The sequence below is a fragment of the Podarcis liolepis genome (assembly GCF_965112155.1).
Source record: "Podarcis liolepis genome assembly, chromosome: 3".
Taxonomy (NCBI): Eukaryota; Metazoa; Chordata; class Lepidosauria; order Squamata; family Lacertidae; genus Podarcis; species Podarcis liolepis.
The window spans coordinates 107,627,666-107,649,782 of NC_139557.1; the positions used below are offsets into that span (position 1 = coordinate 107,627,666).

At 44.2% G+C, this 22,117-nt stretch overlaps 1 protein-coding gene across 9 annotated transcripts in view; it reads left to right on the forward strand.

Moving 5' to 3' along the window:
* The window catches only part of SLC8A1 (solute carrier family 8 member A1), a 301,894-nt gene that overhangs the window by 59,892 nt on the left and 219,885 nt on the right, over positions 1-22,117 (forward strand). For all 9 annotated transcript variants that reach the window (XM_083494236.1, XM_083494238.1, XM_083494240.1 and 6 more), the window contains one exon: positions 3,800-5,636. In XM_083494236.1, the coding sequence (XP_083350362.1) occupies positions 3,838-5,636 (1,799 nt within the window). In that variant the 5' untranslated portion in view covers positions 3,800-3,837. The remainder of the gene's footprint in view (positions 1-3,799; positions 5,637-22,117) is intronic.

Below are 22,117 nucleotides of genomic sequence, written 5' to 3' on the forward strand. Positions count from 1 at the left end.
TACTGCGAACCACTTTGAACTCAACATTTGTTGTTGGGAAAGTGGAATACAAATACTAAATCAGCTCGTCATGCTTTTAAAAAAGAAGAAGGAAAAATGCTGGTGGGCAAGGGCCAAACCCTTAAAAAGGGTAAAGGGGACCCCTGACCATTAGGTCCAGTCGTGACCCATTCTGGGGTTGTGGCACTCATCTCGCTTTATTGGCCGAGGGAGCCGGCGTGCAGCTTCCAGGTCATGTGGCCAGGATGACTAAGCTGCTTCTGGCGAACCAGAGCAGTGCATGGAAACGCCGTTTACCTTCCGGCCAGAGTGGTACCTATTTATCTACTTGCACTTTGATGTGCTTTCGAACTGCTAGGTTGGCAGGAGCAGGGACTGAGCAACGGGAGCTCACCCCGTCGCGGGGATTCAAACCACCGACCTTCTGATAGGCAAGTCCTAGGCTCTGTGGTTTAACCCATAGCGCCACCCAGAAGCAGCTTAGTCATGCTGGCCACATGACCCGGAAGCTGTACGCCGGCTCCCTCGGCCAGTAAAGCGAGATGAGCGCCACAACCCCAGAGTCGGCCACGACTGGACCTAATGGTCAGGGGTCCCTTTACCCTTTACCTTAGTAGGCGTTAGGCCCATCCAATATAACTAGTTAGATCCCAGCCTTACCCATTGCTTCATCATTCTGTATTCTTGCATGGGTCTGTGCACTGCCCCATTACCACGTGCTGTGGGAAAGAAGTGACTCTTCATGGGCAGGAAAGAATGTGCTCTGCTCATCTGTGGTTTTGACGCCTTTTAAAGTCACCTCTTTTTTGGCCACAATTTGTGTAACAAATGGGTGCCAGAGATAGCAACTTCTAAAACCAGCTCCTATGGCCATGGGGAGGAAATTAGCAAACTCTCCTTGGTCAGCAAACCTTCATTATACATTAACACCCATGGCAAACAAGAAAACTAAAAGAAGCACAGAAAGAAGTTTCACACCTTATTCCCCCACCCCAAATTCTCAGGAAGGCAAAACCTGCTTTTTTATTGTTTAGGTGACAGGTGAAGACCCTTTTATTCTCCAAGGCTTTAAAGAGCGGACTGGTGTTGGCTGCTGCTTTTATTGGCTTGCAGAACAGGTTTTTGCTGCTCCTGTTCTTTCAAAACTCTTTGTGTGCGTTTTTAATTGTTTTATAATTAAAGTAAACAGTTTTAGATATTTTAAATAGAAAAAAAGGATATGTAAATGTTTCAAACAAACAGAAATAAGCTCAAAAGAAAAGAAACGTTCCGTGCAACATAGTGGAGGGGACATAGCTTTCTGGTGCCATTTTTAGTTAAACATCTGAGCTAGGTTAAGAGCTTTGAGAACTTAAAAGACGAAAAGTCGCTTTATCCAGGGATAGCCCACATATATATTGACCTGTTCTGACCTCTTTTTCTTAATGGTGACTGCTCCTGCTCAGGCTGCACAGAAAAAGCATTTTGGTTCCAGAAATTCATTCTGACTTTTCAGCTAAGATATAATTGATAGAATTCTACAGGATGGGCTATTAGTGTGTGAAAACAGTTCAGTTCCAATGATTCCCAGGCATGCACCTCCAAATGGTAGAGATGTCAGATGCCATCTTAGCACCCAGGCACCTTCCCTTGTTCGTAAATGGTTAGAAGCTAGGTGCAAAATGTGCTTGGCACCTGGCCAATTTTGAACACTGATTTTAAGCACATCCACTACACAGGACTTCATCCCCACAAAGAATCTTCAGAGTGCTACCATTCCCAGCACCATTAACAAACTACAGTTCCCAGGACTTGTTGAGGGGAGTCACGTGTGTGTGTTGCATGTGCAGTGGTGTAGATCTGCTGTGACAAATGTGTCATAGCTTGAGCTGTGGCAGAAAAGGCGCAGCTCCATCAGATACATGAAAGTGGACCACAGATGTTATACAGTGGTGCCTCGGGTTAAGAACTTAATTCGTTCTGGAGGTCCATTCTTAACCTGAAACTGTTCTTAACCTGAAGCACCACTTTAGCTAATGGGGCCTCCTATTGCCACCGTTTCGCTGCTGCGCGATTTCTGTTCTCATCCTGAAGCAAAGTTCTTAACCCGAGGTACTATTTCTGGGTTAGCGGAGTCTGTAACCTGAAGCGTCTGTAACTCGAGGTACCACTGTATATGATATGCACATAGATCCAGAAGGAGAGGGGTATGGTAGAATCTGTGTTGCAGAATGGGATAAAAGAAGTGTATCCATATCTTTGTTGCCCTACTGATAGCGATGCAATTTGAGCTGCAACCACAAACACACTAGGACAGCCTTCGCCAGCATTGGTGTTTGTCAAATGTTTTGGTCTACAGCTCCCAATTATTATTTGATTGTTTCATCGAATTTATTCACTGATTTGTGGGGAAACCCTCAAAGCAGTTTACAATAAAGAATAAAGCAATAATGGAGCAATCGATAGCTCCAGCCAGCATGAGTTGTAGTCCAAAACACAGGGACAACACCAGGTGTATAAGATTGTACATGTTGTTGAAAAGGTGAGCAGGGAGAGTTCTTTCTTCCTCTTTTTCATTGCTAGAACCTGGTCTCATCCGCGGAAGCTGAATGCCAGAAGATTCGAGACAGACAAAAAGAAAGCACCCCTTTCTTTTGCTACTGCAAGTGACGGCCACCAGCTTGGGTTGGCTTTAAGGGGATCAGACACATTATAATAATAATAATAATATAATAATTTATTATTTGTACCCCGCCCATCTGGCTGCGTTTCCCCAGCCACTCTGGGTGGCTTCTACAGAGACCAAAAATACACTAAAATGTCACACATTAAAAACTTCCCTGAACAGGGCTGCCTTAAGATGTCTTCTGAATGTCAGGTAGTTGTTTATCGCTTTGACATCTGATGGGAGGGCATTCCACAGGGCGGGTGCCACTACCAAGAAGGCCCTCTGCCTGGTTCCCTGTAGCTTTGCTTCTCGCAATGAGGGAACCGCCAGAAGGCCCTCGGCGCTGGACCTCAGCGTCCGGGCAGAACGATGGGGGTGGAGACACTCCTTCATGTATTCATCTGAAGCTATCAATGGCCCCTTGTCATGATGGATAAGTTGCACTGCTTCCAGTATCAGATGCAGTACCTAGAGGCCTCTGAACAGAGGTTTTTTTATGTTATTAAGGCACGGGCAACTTTCTAGGTGACTAGCTTTCTGAGACCCATCGTATAAATTCCCCATCGACATGTAAAGCTGCAGAATGGACAGGCACGCCATTGACCTTCGTTTATTTATTTTTTATTCCACTTTTTGTATAATTCATGGCCATAAAATATGGGAAGGGAATTTGTGAACAAGTTTGTCTATTATTCTTACCCAGATTTAGAATGTTACTAGTAATTTTCATTTGGCGTTTAGAAAACCTCTACCAGATATTGCTACAGGAAATTGTATCTTGTTTTGTTTGTTTCATTAAAAAAGGGAAAAGGTGACACTTCAGCAAGGATCTGCTGGTGCTGTCAAAAATCCATGTTAATTCAGACAAGCTTAATTGGTTGTAAACACCTGTTTTTTGTTGTTTATTAGTTCAGTGATTTTAAACTGAATGCAAGTTGAACTGGAAATCATTAGCTGACAGCAGATGTACGGATTTCGTGATATAACTGTTCCAATTTGCTAATGACTTGACAAACCATTATTTTTTGTAAATGGGGTTTATCCATGAGAGATGCTCTAAATCTATGTGATCTGTGGAAAGACAGTAGTTTTGCAACCTCCCCCTGCTACCTGAATCTGGATAACACGTTTTTACAATTTTGTATTCTGCAGGTTGGAAAACGCTGGGAAACTGGTACGAGAAGCCAATCATGATGGGATTAAAGAATCTAGCTGCCTTTCCTGGTGGTCTTCACCTTTTAAGTGTTTGTGTGCTGTTGCTGCTATTTCACATGGACAAAGTGCATGCAGAACATCCGTCCGAAAATGTCAGCGAAGCTGATGCCTGCACTGGTACCTATTTCTGTAAGAAAGGTGTGATTTTGCCAATCTGGGAGCCTCAAGACCCTTCCTTTGGAGATAAAATAGCAAGAGCTACCGTATACTTTGTGGCTATGGTCTATATGTTTCTAGGAGTATCCATCATAGCAGACCGCTTCATGTCATCCATAGAAGTTATCACATCCCAAGAAAGAGAGATCACGATCAAGAAACCCAATGGCGAGACCACCAAGACGACTGTTAGAGTTTGGAACGAGACTGTTTCCAACTTAACTCTGATGGCTCTGGGCTCCTCTGCACCTGAGATTCTCCTTTCTGTCATTGAAGTGTGCGGCCATGGCTTCACTGCAGGGGACCTTGGGCCGAGCACCATTGTAGGAAGTGCTGCTTTTAACATGTTTGTCATCATAGCCATCTGTGTCTACGTTGTCCCTGATGGGGAGGTCAGGAAGATTAAGCACCTCCGTGTGTTTTTCGTCACGGCTGCTTGGAGCATCTTTGCCTACACATGGCTCTACCTGATTTTGTCTGTAATATCTCCTGGGGTTGTCGACGTCTGGGAAGGCTTGCTCACCTTGTTCTTTTTCCCCATCTGCGTGGTGTTCGCATGGGTTGCGGACAGAAGGCTTTTGTTCTACAAGTACGTCTACAAGAAGTACAGGGCTGGCAAGCAGAGGGGCATGATCATCGAGCACGAAGGCGAAGGGCCACAGTCCAAAGCGGACATTGAAATGGATGGGAAGGTGGTGAATTCTCATGTCGAAAGCTTCTTGGATGGCACCCTGGTCCTAGAAGTGGACGAGAAGGACCACGATGATGAGGAAACAAGGAGGGAAATGGCCAGGATCCTCAAAGAGCTGAAGCAGAAGCACCCAGACAAAGAAGTCGAGCAGCTGATAGAGCTAGCTAACTATCAGGTCTTGAGCCAGCAGCAAAAGAGCCGAGCCTTTTACCGTATCCAGGCCACTCGGCTCATGACGGGAGCTGGCAACATACTGAAGAGGCATGCAGCTGACCAGGCAAGGAAAGCGGTCAGCATGCACGAGGTCAACTGTGAAGTGGCAGACAATGACCCTATCAGTAAGGTCTTTTTTGAGCAGGGCACCTACCAGTGCCTAGAGAACTGTGGCACGGTAGCCCTAACTATTGCTCGCCGTGGTGGCGATTTGACCAAGACCATCTCAGTTGACTTCCGAACAGAAGATGGCACAGCCAATGCTGGCTCCGACTATGAGTTCACTGAAGGGACTGTGGTGTTTAAGCCAGGCGAGATGCAGAAGGAAATACGGGTGGGCATAATTGACGACGATATATTTGAGGAAGACGAGAACTTCCTCGTTCACCTCAGTAATGTGAAAATGTTGTCTGAGGAGGGAGAGGACGGCGTTCTGGAGGTCAACCACATTGCAACCGTGGCTTGCCTGGGGTCGCCTGCTACTGCCACTGTCACGATCTTTGACGACGACCACGCTGGCATTTTTACCTTTGAGGAGCCAGTCACTCACGTGAGTGAGAGCGTGGGAACGATGGAAGTGAGAGTGCTACGGACATCTGGAGCGCGAGGAAATGTTATTGTGCCCTACAAAACCCTCGAAGGCACGGCCAAAGGGGGCGGAGAGGACTTCGAAGACACTTGCGGAGAGCTTGAGTTCCAGAACGACGAGATTGTGTAAGTACTGCTAAACCTTTGTGGCTTGTCAACAGTTCAGGTATACTTGCAATCATATCTGGTAAAATGTTATTGTCAAAGTTCATGCTGAATCAAATGCTGGGTGCTCTTGTGGGCAAAATATAGAGGAAGCCATGGCACCTTAGGTGCTGTGTGTGCGTGTGTGTGACTGTGGCAAACCCATGCAGATTCCCCATGTTATGAAGCTGTGTGCCTGTCAGAGAGCGCTGTCAAAAGGAGCGAATCCCAGAAGTGTGTCTGCGCATTGTTTCGAAAGACCACATGACTGTTGTGTGGAAATTACCAGCCTTTTCAGAGATCCCAGGTGGGAGTAGCTCTAAACAGTACAAGGTGAAAGCAATGTAGAAATCGTAGTCTCTTTTCCCAGGCACACTTTTCAGGCTTGAGCTCATCAGGTATGTGGCTAGGAAGATCTTGCTTTCAGAGCTTTTCTGAGATGGCCCTGCTGTTCCCTTTGCAAAAAGCAGCCTGAGACTAATAAGCACCGTCAGGTTGCAAGTTCAGAGAGGGCTGTCATTAGCCTTTGTGACATCATGAAATATTTATGCCCTGCACTTTCAAGTTAATGTTGCCACGTGGGGGAAAGTCCAATTAGGCAAGGCAGCCAGGTTTGACAGTTTACAGACGGGGAAAGAGGCTAGGGAGGAAACATTGCTGATAAGCATTTCCTGGCAACTAGGGACAGAATTTCCCTCTTTCGTTTCTGCACAAAATTGTAAATATATTATTGTCTATTTATTGTATGGTGAAGGGAAGGGAAGTAATGGAAGTCTGAAGGACCACCCTGCAAATCAAATAATACTTCATCCTATATACTTCAGTGTGAAGGAAAGAGGCCACTGCCCATCTCAAGTTCTAGTCCCTCATGAAAACAAACTATTCCTAAGGCAAAACCACTTGTGAATAATCGTGCCCCTTGCATTAACTCTGGAGATCATGGACCAGTTCCCTATTTAAAGGAAGTCTGCTGAGACCAGCACATTGAATGCTTAACATTAAGTTTTGTGACTTAGTTTATGCATTCACATAATGAATTTGCATCTTGTTGCCGTGCATAATGTGGAGGTAGAAATTGTTCTAGCAGTGGTGCTGATAAATAAGTGAAGGGCTTAAAAAAAATTATTTTGGGAGGGCGCCAACCTGTGGGATGAAAGACTCGTTTCCTTGTTCAATATTTACATGTGTTCAGAAGCGTCACCTAAGCAAAATGCTTTGAGTCCCCCACCTACCTGCCCATTGGGTAAGCTTGGTTTTCATTACGAGGTTTTTCTTTCTTTCTTGAGACCATCAATGTTGATGGCTATATTTCCCTGCTGGCATCATTGGGCAGTGATTGATAACTTCGACAACGTTCTAGTGTTTTTAAATTCAAGTTGGCTGTTGTTTTAGGTTTAAAATGGTTAGAGATACCTGAGATGCAGGGACGTGACATTTCTGTTGCCTGCCCCACCCTTGAAGTGTGACTTACCCCATCTCTGGGCCCATTTTGCTTCTGCACATTCATGGTCATGTTTGCTGAGAATCCAGTTTTCCAGCCACATGCACTTAAGACATATACGCCCCATTTAAACATCTGTGTGCAATGCATTAATGCAGCAGGTTCATTATGTGGGGCAGCTGCAATCCTGTGCTACATGCTGAGGTATAAATGGAAAACTGCTTGAATATATATATTAGAAGGGGTAAAGGTAGTATTCTGGATGCCCTGAATCTTTTATTTTCCTTCTGAATCAATGCATGGTATTCTGTGGAATCAGGATGAATAAGAGCAGGTGCTGTAAGGAGTTTTACGGTGGTTTAAAACTTTGTGCTGAAGTTTATAAACTGCCTGGAAGAAAGAAAAAGAGAAACAATAGCAAAGGAGGAGAGGAAGTCAAGGTGTAAAATATCTGAACTGGAATCAACTAACTGGTACACTAATGGAAACCAGGGAAAGGACTCCAAGCTAACGCATGTGTCCAGGAGGAGAAGGGGGATAGTTTTGTTGTGCTAGCAGAAATACTTGATGTTGCATTTGTCCTTATGAAGTTATGGCAAATTCAAATTGATACCTGTTTTATCTGGAAGGTTCTGTAGATGTGTGAGTTCAGGTGTGTGCAAAATGCAGCCAGTGTGTGATGTACTGAAGTGTATCAGGAAGGCAGAACAACGTTTTTTGAGCAACTAGTCTTTGATCTTTCAAGACTTATCTGCTGTCTCAGTGAATCTGTGCTTCACTTAGTTTTAAAGAATTCATGTGTTTTCACCAGGTGCAAACCAACAAAGACCACAATATACATCCAGACCAGCCTCTCTATTTTTGGGGAGAGAAAGGGGGGGTTACCATATCAGCAAAGCAGCAGCAGCAGTGTCAAAATTTATGAAGTTTGCTACTGGCTTTTAAAAAGAGTGTGGTGAGCCTATGGCCCTCCAGATGTTGGATTTAAACTCCCATCAACCCAGCTTGCATGGCCAGTGATCATGTGGTTCAGAAACATATAGACAATTTTAGAATGGGCTCAAAATGTGCTGGTTTTCCTGGTGCCAGCCAGGGTGAACTGTTGAAAGAAAATGTGCTGGTGGTCATGGAAGATATGAAAAGAAGCACATATCTGTCTAGTTTGGACCCAAAGTGTGAGAATTCAGCATAGGTGGCACTTGGTTTCCCAACATTAGGGAACTGTTTGAAAATTTTTGCCTAACTGACAAATCATTATTTCCGGAAGACCATGCAGAGATTATGTGCCTGAAGCCCGTTCGCTGGTTCAACTCATTTGCTATGATCTCAAGCTGGCATGGCTAATTTTAGAAACATATAGAATAATTTGAAATAGTTTGTGCAGATTGAGTTGCAACATTTCACACACACATATACACACATACCTGGATAAGAGTAGTAGACCTCTCCTGGTACTCTTGCAAAAGAGGCTTTGTGCTGCCCCAGCAGTGATACTCTATATTTTATTGATTGGTGTAAGATTGCAGCCATGATAAGAAACCTTTTCTAAGAGACGAGTGTCAGAGCAACACAGGCAGCTAAGATAGGCTAGTAAATGAAATGAATGAAGGCTTAAAAAAAAAGCAGCACTCGAAAGATGTGGCCTAATTTTTAGAGGTGCTCAGAGCCAAGAACTCTCGGTGAAAAATCAATAGGCGTTATGGGTGCTTCGTTCTTCTGAAAATGATCCTCTTTAGCCTCTGTTATGCATTTCCCCAAGGCCCAATTATATAAAGCAAAGTTGCCTCGCCGTGTCCATGGAGGCTTCCCATCCATCAGAGGACGTTTTGTGGTGTTTTCTTCTCCACGGTCTATCAGACAGCTTCGGAGTAAAGTGAAAGCTTTTGTTTTACTCCAAGGGTTAGGGAACCATTGACAGCTTTCCAGATGCTGCTGAATTGCAGCTCCTTTCAGACCCAGCAAGAATGGCCATTGGCCAGGGCCTTTTCTGCAGCGGCTCCCCATTTGTGGAATGCTTTCCCCAGGGAGGTTCACCTGGCACCTTCATTGCATATTTGTAGGTGCCAGGCGAAAACATTCCTCTCAAACCAGCCTTTTGGCTGATTAATATTCTACAGCCTTTAAAATGTGTGGTTTTTTTGGGGGGGGGTATTGTTTTGTTTGTTTACTTGGTTTTTTTATCTTGTTTTTGTTCCGTCAACCACCCTGAGATCTTGTGATGAAGGCTAGTATATAAATTTAATAAATAATAAAATAACATAATACATGAATGAATGAAAAAAGATGTTCATGCTGGCTGAAATGTGGCTTTTCTAATCAATTAACTAAATAAAGCTTTATTTGATGATGTATTCAGCTGATCAGACCAATTAAACTTTGCAGCCCTAATACATAATGTTTGGTTGTTTTTTGTTGTTTTTTAAAGAAGACAAACAAACATTACAATACATTTTTTAGAACTTCCGCTTTTCTGTGTGCAAAATCCACTTTCTATACACCAGGATTTTAGAAGAAAAACCTGCTTTTCGTCATGAATGGGGTGGAAATGCCTCCGAAGCCTAAAATAAGCTGGCATCTAGAGAAACTTATTTGTGACTTCCCTGAACAGGATCTCAGCTTTTCTTGCAATGAATTAAGATATAAATAAAGAAAATTGCTTTTGACAGCTGCAGCTGTATTTTATTCTGTCTGGGGCTGATAACAGGATCACTGCAGAAAGACTGGAGGATTGTGGAACCAGATAGGCTCCCCCACACACTTAAAATATATATATATATAATTAGTGCACAGGCAGCAGAACCCGTGTGGAGCCAATGTGGCCTAGTGATTAGTGTTGACCTAGGACAACCTTTCTCAACCTGTGGCTCCCTAGATGTTGTTGAACTACAACTCCCATCACCCCTAGCTAGCAAGGCCAGAGCTCAGGGATGATGGGAGTTGTAGTCCAACAACATCTGAGGACCCACAGGTTGAGAAATGCTGGCCTAGGACCTGGGAGGCCAGCGTTCAGGTTCCCTCCCAGCCCTGAAACTCACTTGGGTGACCTTGGGCCAGTCACCCTAGCCTCCCTCACAGGGTTGTTATAGAAGGTTAACACATGGAGGACGAGAACCATGAGCTTGGGCTCACTGGAGGGAAGCTGGGGTGTAAATGTAAGCAAGACCTTCCATCCTCCCTCTATGGGCCCCCAAAGTCTTTCTTCAGAACCCCAGGGGTTTCCTTGCCTTTAGAAAACACCTGGGGAGCTCTCCATTCAGGTGACTTTAGAGCCCTTCTCCTCATCAGAGCCCACCTCTGAATTTATAAACATGTTTTTAAAAGGATCCAAACAGTGAGCAAGAGCATATGGGGGGGGGGGAAATACGTAAGATAAAATCAGTCATATACCAAAATTTTAAAGCATAATTTTTAAAAAACCCTTCATTGTAGATCGCATCAACTGCAAACTATAAACAGTTCAGCTGGGGAAGGCCTGAACAAAAAATATCCCCCCCCAACAGGCATCTAAAGCACAGACTTAGTGGGTGCCTGGCTAAACGCCATGGGGACAGAGTTTCGTAAATGGAGATGCGATAAACAGAGAGGTGCATACGGATGGGCAGGGGAGAAAAAGGTTGGCAAAATGAGACAATTGCCTCCTTTCTCCAAACTTCTCCCTGCCTAAACTGCTTTTTGCAAGCAAGCTGATGTGGGGGGTGGGGGTGGATTCCGTTGGCAGTCGTGACAACCAGGTTGCAGCACTCGGCACATGGCCTGTAGCCTAAGGGTTGCCATTTGCCAAGCTCAGTGTGAAGTACATTGAAGAGACCACGGAGGGGGTTTCTCAGATTCATTATGGGACAAGACTCTTGCACTTTTAAAAGGTGCATAGAATCGAAGGATGCTGGCAGGTGGCAACTTCTCCTGTGATAGGCCTGGTTTGCAAAGTGAGGCAGAGGGAACCTTCTTTAAAATGCACAGGGGCAAGAGGTTTTTCTCACTTGAGCCTTTAAAGGATTTCCCAGGAAACACACATGGAGGAGAACTTGCAAACTTCCAAATTCGGTAACAGAGTTCTAGGGACAGTTTTGCATATCCCTTGGGGAATTTGGGTGAAATGGAACTGCACTTTAAATAAAATACAGACACAGGAAAATCCATTGCACGTGGTAGTAATAGTAATAAGTGATATCCAACACTAGTTATACTCATAGTAGACTCATTGAAACAAGTGAACCATTGATCTCAGTATATCTTAGTTGGACTGAACATTTAAATGTTAGAATCTTTTTAAAAGAAAGAAAGAAAGAAAGAAAGAAAAGAAGAAATACAAATAAAGAATCAGGATTTCTGTGAACTTTTTGTTTCTGCACAAATAAAAACAGAAGCTACATTATCCTGTCAGTTCGCCTGGCCTACTACTGTCTACCTTTGAGTGGTTATATCTTTCCAGGTACTCAGGCAGAGAGTACCTGGAAACATATAACCACTCAAAGGAGTGTGGTGGAGTCTCCTTCTTTGGAGGTCTTTAAGCAGAGGCTTGACAACCATATGTCAGGAGTGCTCTGATGGTGTTTCCTGCTTGGCAGGGGGTTGGACTCGATGGCCCTTGTGGTCTCTTCCAACTCTATGATTCTGTGATTCTATGGTTCTATGATCCTTCCCTACCATTGTTGCCAGAGATTGTTAACTAGAGGGCCCGAGAGCAAGCAAGAAACCTAAGAGAAAAGAGAAAAGGAAAAGGTGCTTCATGCTAGTTGTATTGCATCCCTGTTAGGATTTGACCTGTCTTTTGTCCTTGAAGAGGCCATGTTTCCTTATTTGTAATGAGCTGTTGGCAGTTTCCCACTGCCAGCTGCATCTCTGCGCTTGATTAAGAGAGCTTGGATCTTAGCTGTGTAATAATTCTGAGAGCCAAGTGAAAACCACTTATTAGCTTCATCGGAGCCTGTGTACACTTCCGCCAGGATGCGCCGGGGGGGCGAGGAACAAATTAAAATTTATAGAAGTTTGCATCACATGGGAGCCAGATTTGAAAGACCAAGCGGAGATCTGAAACAATAAGCGGAAGTGTTGAGTGCACACACAGAGAGCACCTAGCTGACCCACACACTCACACGCCGTGACCCAGTTTGCGCGCAATGCTGAGCCAAACCATAGCTCAGCAAGAATGAGCAATCATGTGGGTTCTGTGAGTGAAGATTGTGGCTGCAGCACTCCTTAGTCCTGCTGCTGCCACTGCTGCAACCACAAGGGCCTGAGCCATGGTTTGGCATAGTGTTACATCTGAATGCAGACTTGTGGTTTGTCTCCACCAGACAAACCATGAGTGGTTAGCCATAGAATAGCTCGTTGAGGACCAAGACAGAGAAAAAACAAGCACAGTTTTGGATGTAATGCTAAGCCAGAGTCTGGTTTAGCTCTGAGTACACTACAGCATTCTGTTGTCAAGGTAGGCATGGATATGAGTGTAATAGCACTCTTCCATGTTGTTGTTTAGTCTTTTAGTTGTGTCCAGCTCTTCGTGTGGTTGGATAGTGTCTTTGAAGCTACCAGCATGAGTTTGACCAAACTGCGGGAGGCAGTGGAAGACAGAAGTGCCTGGCGTGCTCTGGTCCATGGGGACACGAAGATTCGGACACGACTAAACGACTAAACAACAACAACAACTCTTCGTGACCCCATGGAACAGAGCATGCCAGGCACTCCTGTCTTCCACTTCCTCCTGCATCTGTTTGGTCAAACTTATGTTGGTAGCTTCGAGAACACTGTGCAACCATCTCATCCTCTGTCGTCCCCTTCTCCTTGTGCCCTCAATCTTTCCCAGCATCAGGGTCTTTTCCAGGGAGTCTTCCTTTCTCATGGTGTGACCAAAGTATTGGAGCCTCAGCTTCAGGATCTGTCCTTCCAGTGAGCACTCAGAGTTGATTTCCTTCAGAATGGAGAGGTTTGATCTTCTTGCAGTCTATGGGACTCTCAAGAGTCTCCTCCAGCACTATAATTCAAAAGCATCCATTCTTCGGCGATCAGCCTTCTTTATGGTCCAGCTCTCACTTCCATACATCACTAGCACTCTCCCATACCAAATACCAAACTTAAATACAATGTAAAAATATTTAACAGAGTAATCACACACACACAACACACAGAAGTAAGCCCCAGGGTGCCAAATTTCTCCACCAGCCCTTCTTGTTTACTTCTGTGCTTCTCTCTGCTGTAGCTCTGGAAGGAGACTGGAGCTAGATAGCAGCCAATGGAACCCTCTTAATACTAGAGTCAGCTTTTGTTATGCTTGGGGCGCGGAGGAATGGCTTGGGAGTGATTCAGGGGGCAGCTTAAGTTAAATGTTACAGCATTAAGAAATGCTCTTGGCAACAAAGTCTGTAAGGCTGAAGCAACCTCCCCGGGGATGCAGTGGAAACTCTGTCTTCAAAGCCATTAAAATAAATTAGAACGTGCAAAGGCCTGAAGAATTTGTAACAGAAAGGCTGTCATGGTTTGTTGACCAGTGTGCATGAGGAGGATAGGATGACCACATGATCTCAGATCCAGAAATTATTTTCTTCAAGGAAACTTCATGCCCAGGTGACAGATAAAAACAAACAGCCTCATTGGGCCTTCAGCCCTTATCAAATTGTCCAAAGATTTCCCTTGATTCCATCAGTCTCCTTCACTTAAGCACATTGTGCTATTGACATTTTGTGTTTTTTAAACCAGTGCATGAGCTTAATGAGCCTGTTTGATAGTCTATGAACTATCTTTTGCTTTCCTCAAAGTTAACATGGTTGGTTAGACTTCTGCATTTAATCCAAGATACCTGTGGTACATGTGCGCTAAGCATGAAGTGAACATAGGTTTCCTATTGTGGGCCTGCTCTACAACTTCTATTGCATAGACACCACAGCCCAAGTCCTACAATCCCCATTTCCTTCAGCTCCTTGCAATCCTTATTGCAAGTTCTGCAATCCCCTCATTCATCAGTTTCTTATTCCTTTCCTTAGGAAGGAATTTGATGTCAGGCTTTCTGATCACCCCACCAGTGCAAGCATTTTTGCTTGCCAGACAGAACAACCAACCTTCTCCTCCCCCTGCATTCTGTTCTGGGGGTTCTCCTGACCTCTTCTACCCCTTGCCAAATTCAGGGTGGGGGACATGCAGGTGGAGGAGAGAGTGGAGTTCCCTGTTGGAAGGTGGAAGGCCTTCTGCAGGGCTTCTGCTGGCAGGATCTATTAACTGAATCCAGTCCCTAGTCTACTACTTCCATATCAGAATTCTACATAAAATCTACTTGGCAAGGCAGTCATTTTCCCTTATCCTATACAAATATTTAAGATATTATCCAATGTTTCCTCCAGGAAGCCTTGATGTGTATGGTATTGAAAAGATTGTTCCCTTGACACCAGCATTAGAACCTCATATATATAAGTTAGGGGGCTAAGTAGCTACTTAAACCAGGTTACAGTTACCAAAATGGAATGTCTAGTTGCCATATGACTTTTTGGTTACTGAAATTCATTCTGATTGTGCACATAAAATATAACTGATAGAATTCTACAGGATGTGTTGCTAGTGTGTGAAAACAGGCAAGATCCAGTGATCCCCAGGCAAGCACCTCCAGGTGGTGGAGACATCATGCGCCATCCTGGCACCCGGGCATCTTGGTCGCAAGTGGCTGATAGCCAGGTGCAAAATGGACCTTGGGCATGGCAAATTTCGAACGCTGCTCGACACCATAATATCCTATGAAACATGCAATACAAGTAGGAAATGGCACCATTCAGGGACCTCTTAAAAATGGCACCAGCATTAGGAGAGGTGTGAGTTCTAGTTCCATCAACACCATATATTTAGAGCACCTGGCTTCCTCTGAACAATCCAGGGAGATGTCATTTACCCCTCATGGAGCTACCGTTCCCAGGATTTTTTTGGGGAAGTCATGTGCTTTCAATCTTTAGTGTGGCTGTAGCCTTTGTCCCAGGTGGCTGGTGAGCAGGTGAAGCTAAATTTTGATGACGTGTCAATAAAGATTAAATAAAAATGGAAAAGGAAGAGTTGACTGCGTATTCTACACCTCCACCTCAGAACCATTTCCTCATAGCTCTGGTTTTAGGGAGCTCTTAAGCTCAGCTGGATCCTGCAGTACTCACAGGTCAAGTGCCTCTTCCAGTCCGTGATGCACCATTGCAGGACCAACAAAGACTCTGCTGTGTGCATGGCCAGCTTCCTGTGTGGGTGGGAAAATACCTGCCATATTACCCACCTTCTTGATTGTACACTCCAGCAGATATCATTTGACTGTGCCCCTTCCATTGATTCAGTTCCTTGCTTCAAACGTCTTAGCCTTGCATAATGGGTCCCCTAGCCTTTTCTGTTAATTCAAATGTCTGGTGCAAAGCAAATGGGTAAGATAGTTCTGCCCCTTCTCCGTTAACAATAATTAGATGTGGTCCAATTTTCCCTCCAGGAAGTCCTGATACCTATGGGGAAAAGAGGACTACAGAAAGACTTAGGGCAGCTAATTAAAGTGTGGTGAGGGGAGGGGGGCAAAGCCCTGGAGCTGGAAACATTACAAAGAGTTTTCAATCTACATAAGGCAAGCAGTATTTAATTATATACAATTAAAACATTATATTTCAAACCCCTGAGAAACGGCGGGCTTCAAGAGACCACTTACTGTGATTGAAAAGGTGCTAATGAACTCTAGAGACTCCAAAGGCATCAAAACTACATAGTGAACTTATTAAACTTGATCTGGAAGATAAATCTAATTACCGGGATAAATTGAAGAGGGCAGGGGGAAGAGAGACTTCAGATAAGGAAATCTCCCCAGAGCTCTAGGTTCTTATTAGAGCAGTTTGAAATATCTTGTTGAAAACAGCAAAATAATAATAAAAATAATTTTTAAAAAGATTCTTTTTGCAGCTGCCCAGAAGACTTTTTCTTTTTAAACTCCGAAAGCTGCTTTGCTGAAGTGCAATGCAGCCTTGCAAATAAACCCACAGAAGTTACTAGTCTGCAAAAAGCAATCGTTTACTAGTTCCTAAGTGGCCAGTATTCTGCATTTCCATGTTTACCTCCTTCCCCAGCCAGCCTGGAAACTGAGCAGACTGGAAGGGTCTCTTCCTTCACCAGTTTACTGACTTGACTGCACAAAATTCCTCATCACCTATGGTTACCAGGTGAGTTGTCAAATACAAGGCTGTTAAAACATGAGGAGAGTAGCACCAGGTAGCAATTATAGAGATAGTGGCCATATAAACACCCACCAATGGATGTGTACATACAGCAGATTCATTGTGACAGCGCTCACCAGTATCAAGTACACCCACCTGTTCTGTGCTGCTGCTGCTGCTGACACTTTTATCAACACACGAGTACCAGCACCATATATTTTGTTTACCCCCAAAATGCAATGCTTACATATAAAGATAATGGGCCTCTAGCGAATGGCAGAGTTTCAAGTTTGCAATGGATGTGCTAGTAGAAGCTTGTTGTGCAACAATTCATTCATGCACAATCTGTTGGGCAATCATCTTCAAGTTGTGGTTTCACTTGTGGTTTCCTTGGTGCAATGCATGGGTCTTGTTGCGCAGTCAAGTCAGAACAGTTTTCCATCTAGTTCAGCATTGTCTACACTGAGTGACTCCTCGGGACTTCAGACCAGGATCTCTCTCAAAGCTACCTGGAGGTGCTGGGGATTGAACCCAGAACAGTTTACACGTGCTCTACCACCAAACTACAGCCCATTCCCATTAAAGCTTGACTCTTAAGGCTCCATACACATCGCTGGTTTGAAGCAGAGCTAAGTTGTCCTGTTTCGCAATGCAGATTGAAGCTGGGTTGTGGTTGGGGGCCAGAATGTGCCAAAATACAGTGTTTCGTAAGAAATGATATGAAAAGATAAGAATTGTGGCTAACTTGGTGTGCACACTGCTTACAAAACCAGTTTACTGGGTGCAGAGTAAACTGGAGTGTGTTTTAATCTTTTCTTTTCTTTTCTTTTTTTTTTTTGCTTAGGTAGAATTAATGTTAATGGTTTGTAATGGTTTGTATTGATAAATATATTATCTGCTTAGAGGTTTTTCTGCAATCAAATGGTGTGTGTTTATTCTATGATCTATATCTATATAATGGGTTGGTGTGTCTGGCTGTTAACCAGAAGGTTGGTGGTTCAAGCTCACCCAGGGACGGCTGTGAGCAGGATTCTTGCATTGCAGAGGGACACTCAGGGTCTCTTACAACTAAGCTACTATGATATATACATGTATATAGTTTTTGGGTTTTTTAAGCACACACAGATTAGGCTGCTTAATAGGGAACAGGACACAGGACAATGGGAACTCTGTTAATAATGGCTTTCATCCATGATCCATGTAAACTCGGTGTCTTCCAGATGCTTTGGATTACAACTCCAAACTTTAAATTAGCAGATTTTTTTATTATTATTTTTGGAGGGGGAAGCTTAATTTTTCTCCCTATCTCCCAGGGAAACAGATAAATTGAACGCAAGTGTCTCATCTTGCTATACCAGCAAGGTATACCTGCTGTCACCTGAACAGCAGGTAACATATAGGTCAGATCAATAAGCTGGCTTGCCTGTTTAATATCATAGCAGCAGACAGCCTTCTGTGGGAAGCAGCAGCCAATTTTGTTTGAAGATGAAAGGCATTGCTTCTTCTTGCGTAGTTCCTCTTTTAAATGAGCTATTTAAAATCCATTTGGAAAGAGGTTGTTCTGAGTCAGTTATCCTATAGGTTTTATGGTTAACAGACACAAGTGGCTTCCTCTTGCAGGCTTTCCATATGAGACAAAGCCATCATTTGCAGAAATATAGACAAAGGAGACAAAGGCAAGGAATTGGCTCAGTATAATAGAGAAATGATTTCACATCTTGTTAAAAAAAAGAAGCAATGTCGGAGCAGGAAAGAGGATAGCAAGCAGACAAAAAGCTCTTATATCAGCATTTGTGATTTCAACACAAACCTTGTGGGCTTTTGTCCACACACACACACACACACACACACACACCCCTTCCATCCCTGGAATCATGTGATTAGGTGCAAAACAATTCTGCCTTTCGTTCATAAGGCAGGTGCATTGTTATGGCTGTGGAGAAGCGCTAAAAAGAACGTTTATTAAAATCTAATGATTCGCTGAGAACAGTCCCATACCCTGCAAGCGTCCCAGAAGAATTGGGACATCCTGTTTTTTCCTCATGAAAGGACAGCAGCCATTTTGGGCACCATGATCTCGCATGATTTTATGCTATGACACACATACTGCCCCGAAAAAGTGCTTTTTTTCAGGGCCACAAGCACCCCAAAACATGTGTTTTGGGTGGCATGTCCTTAAAAGTTAGGGGGAAATAGTGGCATGAAATCACACAAGATCACAGTGGCCAAAAAACTTCGGGAAGATGGTGTCCCACAAGATGGCATCCCGATTTTGGCCTTCAATGTGTTGGAGGGTCTGTTGTCCCTGTGACATCACGACAGCTCCCCTCTAGGTCTCAGGTTTGGGCCCTAAAATCTTCTGGGTCTAGGATGTTCCTGACCTAGCAACTGTAGTGTACGCACTGCTGGTAGGAGGGCCAGGGGGCTGACCCCATATGAAGGAGTTTCCCCATATTTTAAGGAAGGCTTGTAGCTCAGAGTTAGAGCACCTGCTCCCAGGTTTGGTCCCCAGCATCTCCAAATAGTTCTGGGAACATTCTCTGCTGTCAGGGGAGACAAATGCAGCACTAGATAAAGCACCTTCCTAGGTTCCTGTGTTCGATTCATCAGGATCATTCCCACTGGGCACTTGATAGTTCATGGGTTGGGGCAGGCAGGAGTCAAACCGCAGCAGGCCCCAGTCCTTCACACTCAGTGTTAGAAACTGAGATATGAAAGCTAGGAGTTTAAATGGCACCTTTATCCTAGGTTATGGGCACAACGATGGAATGTCTAAGCCTGCTTTTTAAAGAAGAGGAATTACAAAGCTGAAAATGAATGAACTGCAGCTAAAATGTTATGTTCATTTTTCACAGGGTCCAGTCCTTCCCCTGCCCACCCCCCTAATATTCTTAAGAGGGCCTCTTCTCCAGTCTTCAGAGAGTAGCTGGAAGTGGGGAGGCAGAAAAAGGTCCTCCTTTCCTTCCACTCTGCAGTTCTAACCTGAAATCTTAAATACAGTACTGCCACCAAGAGCTCAGAAACTGCTTCCACTAAGGAAATTCCTGGTCGCAAAATGCACCTAGAACAATTGGAGTTTCGAACACTGTTAACGCTACAAATGCTAAGATAGGTTCCTAATTCTGCCTTTTCATTCCGACTGTAAGTCCTGTATTTTCCCAGATACTGCCCATTCCTTATTTGGCTTATGAGAGCCAGCAGACTTTTCTTAGCAGCCCTGTTTTGCACAAACCTGCTGCCCCCCCCCAAAAAAAAGAAACATACACCAAGTTTTCGAAATGTGCATGTGTGTGCTGCTGTTTGCAGTTGTTTTTGGTGCATTCGTATTGTTTATTAAGCTTTTAAGGATGGCTGCGGCAACACAGCCAGGTGGGTGAGGTATAAATAATACAAAATATAAATATTATTTTGAATAAATATATACATTGGGTCAAATCAACATGGGAAGTGCCACATCAAGGCTGAAAGTCTGAAAATTGCTTTGTAGAAGGAGTGCTGCTGGTGTTGGGGACTAAAACACACAGACATGCAACACAGATGATATAGAGTGATTCATTTGGCAGGAGAGAATAAGGGGAGGGTGGAAAGCGTACAGATAAGGCTGGAGGAATAAAGAGCAAAAGCATGGCAGTGAGTCTTGGTGACTCATATCGCTACTACTATTCCCCGATGTGCAGTGAACTTTGCTGGGGTGTGTAGGCACCTTCTCTTCTTGTGCAAATGCTTCCTTGCTCTGTTGTATTCCTAGTGTGGGGTTCAGACTTATACGGCAGCTGCTAGGTTTAAAAAGAAGAAGGAGGAGGAAGGGAGGAAGGGAGGAAGGGAGGGAGGGAGGAAGGAAGGAAGGAAGGAAGGAAGGAAGGAAGGAAGGAAGGAAAGAAAGAAAGAAAGAAAGAAAGAAAGAAAGAAAGAAAGAAAGAAAGAAAGAAACAGTAGCAAAAGATTAAAAATGCCATTTTGTCAAACCTCTCCCCAATGAACTTAATTTCTCAGCCTCAAATTCATCTGGCTGCCGTTGGAGAAGTTTCAACAGCAGTGCTGCTGTTCTTCCAGGTAGACCAGGCATAGAATCCTAGCGTTGCAAGGGACCATGAGGGTCATTTAGTCCAACCCCTGCAATGCAGGAATCTTTTGCCCAATGTGGGGCTCGAACACACAATCCTGTGATTAAGCATCTCATGCTGACCAAAACATGCTAGGGCAGGTGTAAGAGCTGTTTGACAGTGGAACGGACTCCCTCAGGAGGTTGTGGACTCCCCTTCCTTGGAGGTTTTAAAGCAGAGGTTGGATGGCCATCTGTCATGGATGCTTAGTTGAGATTCCTGCATTGCAGGGGGTTGGACTAGATGACCCTCGGGGTCCCTTCCAACTCCACAATCCTGTGATTCTATGAAATGCTGGAATCCACTGCAGCTGATGCCAACCTCCCCACTTTCTAATTTCTCTCTCTCTCTTTTTGATGGTCCAGCACTATAAAGAGAAACAGTGAGACAGGTGTCTGCAGCCTTTGCTAGGTTTCTTTTCTCTTAAGCCTCTGGGGCTCACACCAGGCACTTTTTCATGGTCCTGTCACACCCAGTCCCAGCCCCATTTATAGATAAAAGGACTGGCTTGACTTTTGATTGTAACGGTATATGTGACAAGGACCAGCATGTCTGTTCCGCTTGTCAGTGAAGATGCTTCCCCTCACTTTTTCTTTTTTTGGGGGGGGGGGGGCAAGACTTACTTAATTGCAGCCACTGCATGGGAAAGGAAGATCAAAAGTGTTCTGGTTTTGTTCCGTAATTGGATAGCGCTTCACAGACTAGTCAGCTTTAAAAGGGAAGATATATTACTCTCTGTGTACGTGTAGAAGAAAGAGAAGTGCCGTAGCAGCTAATATCCTAAATAAGCTGTTAAATTTCCTGTGTAAAAACAGGTCATTTGGCATAACAACAGACGTTGAGCATATATGAACAGCCACTCTGTTCACCGCTTTTGTGTGGGATGAAGGCAGAGGTTGATGAAGCTAATCTGGGAGCTCCCAAGATCAGCTTCATGTCTTGTAGAAGTAAAATACACTGGGAAAGATGGCTTTTTGGAATGTGGGTGGATTGTCAGATTACCACCCTGTGAAAATACTTGGAGAAAACATAATAAACTCACCCACTCCTCAGGACGGTTAAGTCCAGTCAAAGGCAGTTATGGGGTTGCGGTGTTCATCTCGCTTTCAGGGCAAGGGAGCCAGTGTTTGTCCACAGACAGTTTTCCGGGTCATGTGGCCAGCATGACTAAACCACTTCTGGTGCAATGGGACACTGTGATGGAAATCAGAGTGCAGGGAAACACAGTTTGCCTTTCTGCTGCAGCGGTACCTATTTATCTACTTGCACTGGCATGCTTTCGCACTGCTAGGTTGACATACATACATACACACACACATATATTTGTTAAAATGTGTTGATCTGGTTTGCACACAATGCTTAGCGTTATACGTGAACCTAGCCCAGTGGCTTAACTATAATTTAGTAACGATTGTTAAAAGTTTCTTGCAAATAAGGTTTTATAAGCCTCATTTAATTTTAACTATAGCTTAGCACTATGTGCAAATCCAGACCTTCTCCTTGACTATGGTTATAGAGACATTACCACCCAAAGGCAAGAGAGCTGTGAGTGAAGAGTGACCCCAAAAAAATATCAAACCACTCCCAAGGCTCTTCTGCTCTGTGTTGTAATAAACCAAGGCTTATATGATCGTCTGGCAGATGCCTCACCTTAAACTATGGTTAACGTTAACAGTGGTTTATCATTATGTGTGCTAAACCATGGTACAGTGGTACCTTGGTTGTCGAATGTCTTGGCTCCCAAACAAATCGGCTCCCAAACACAAC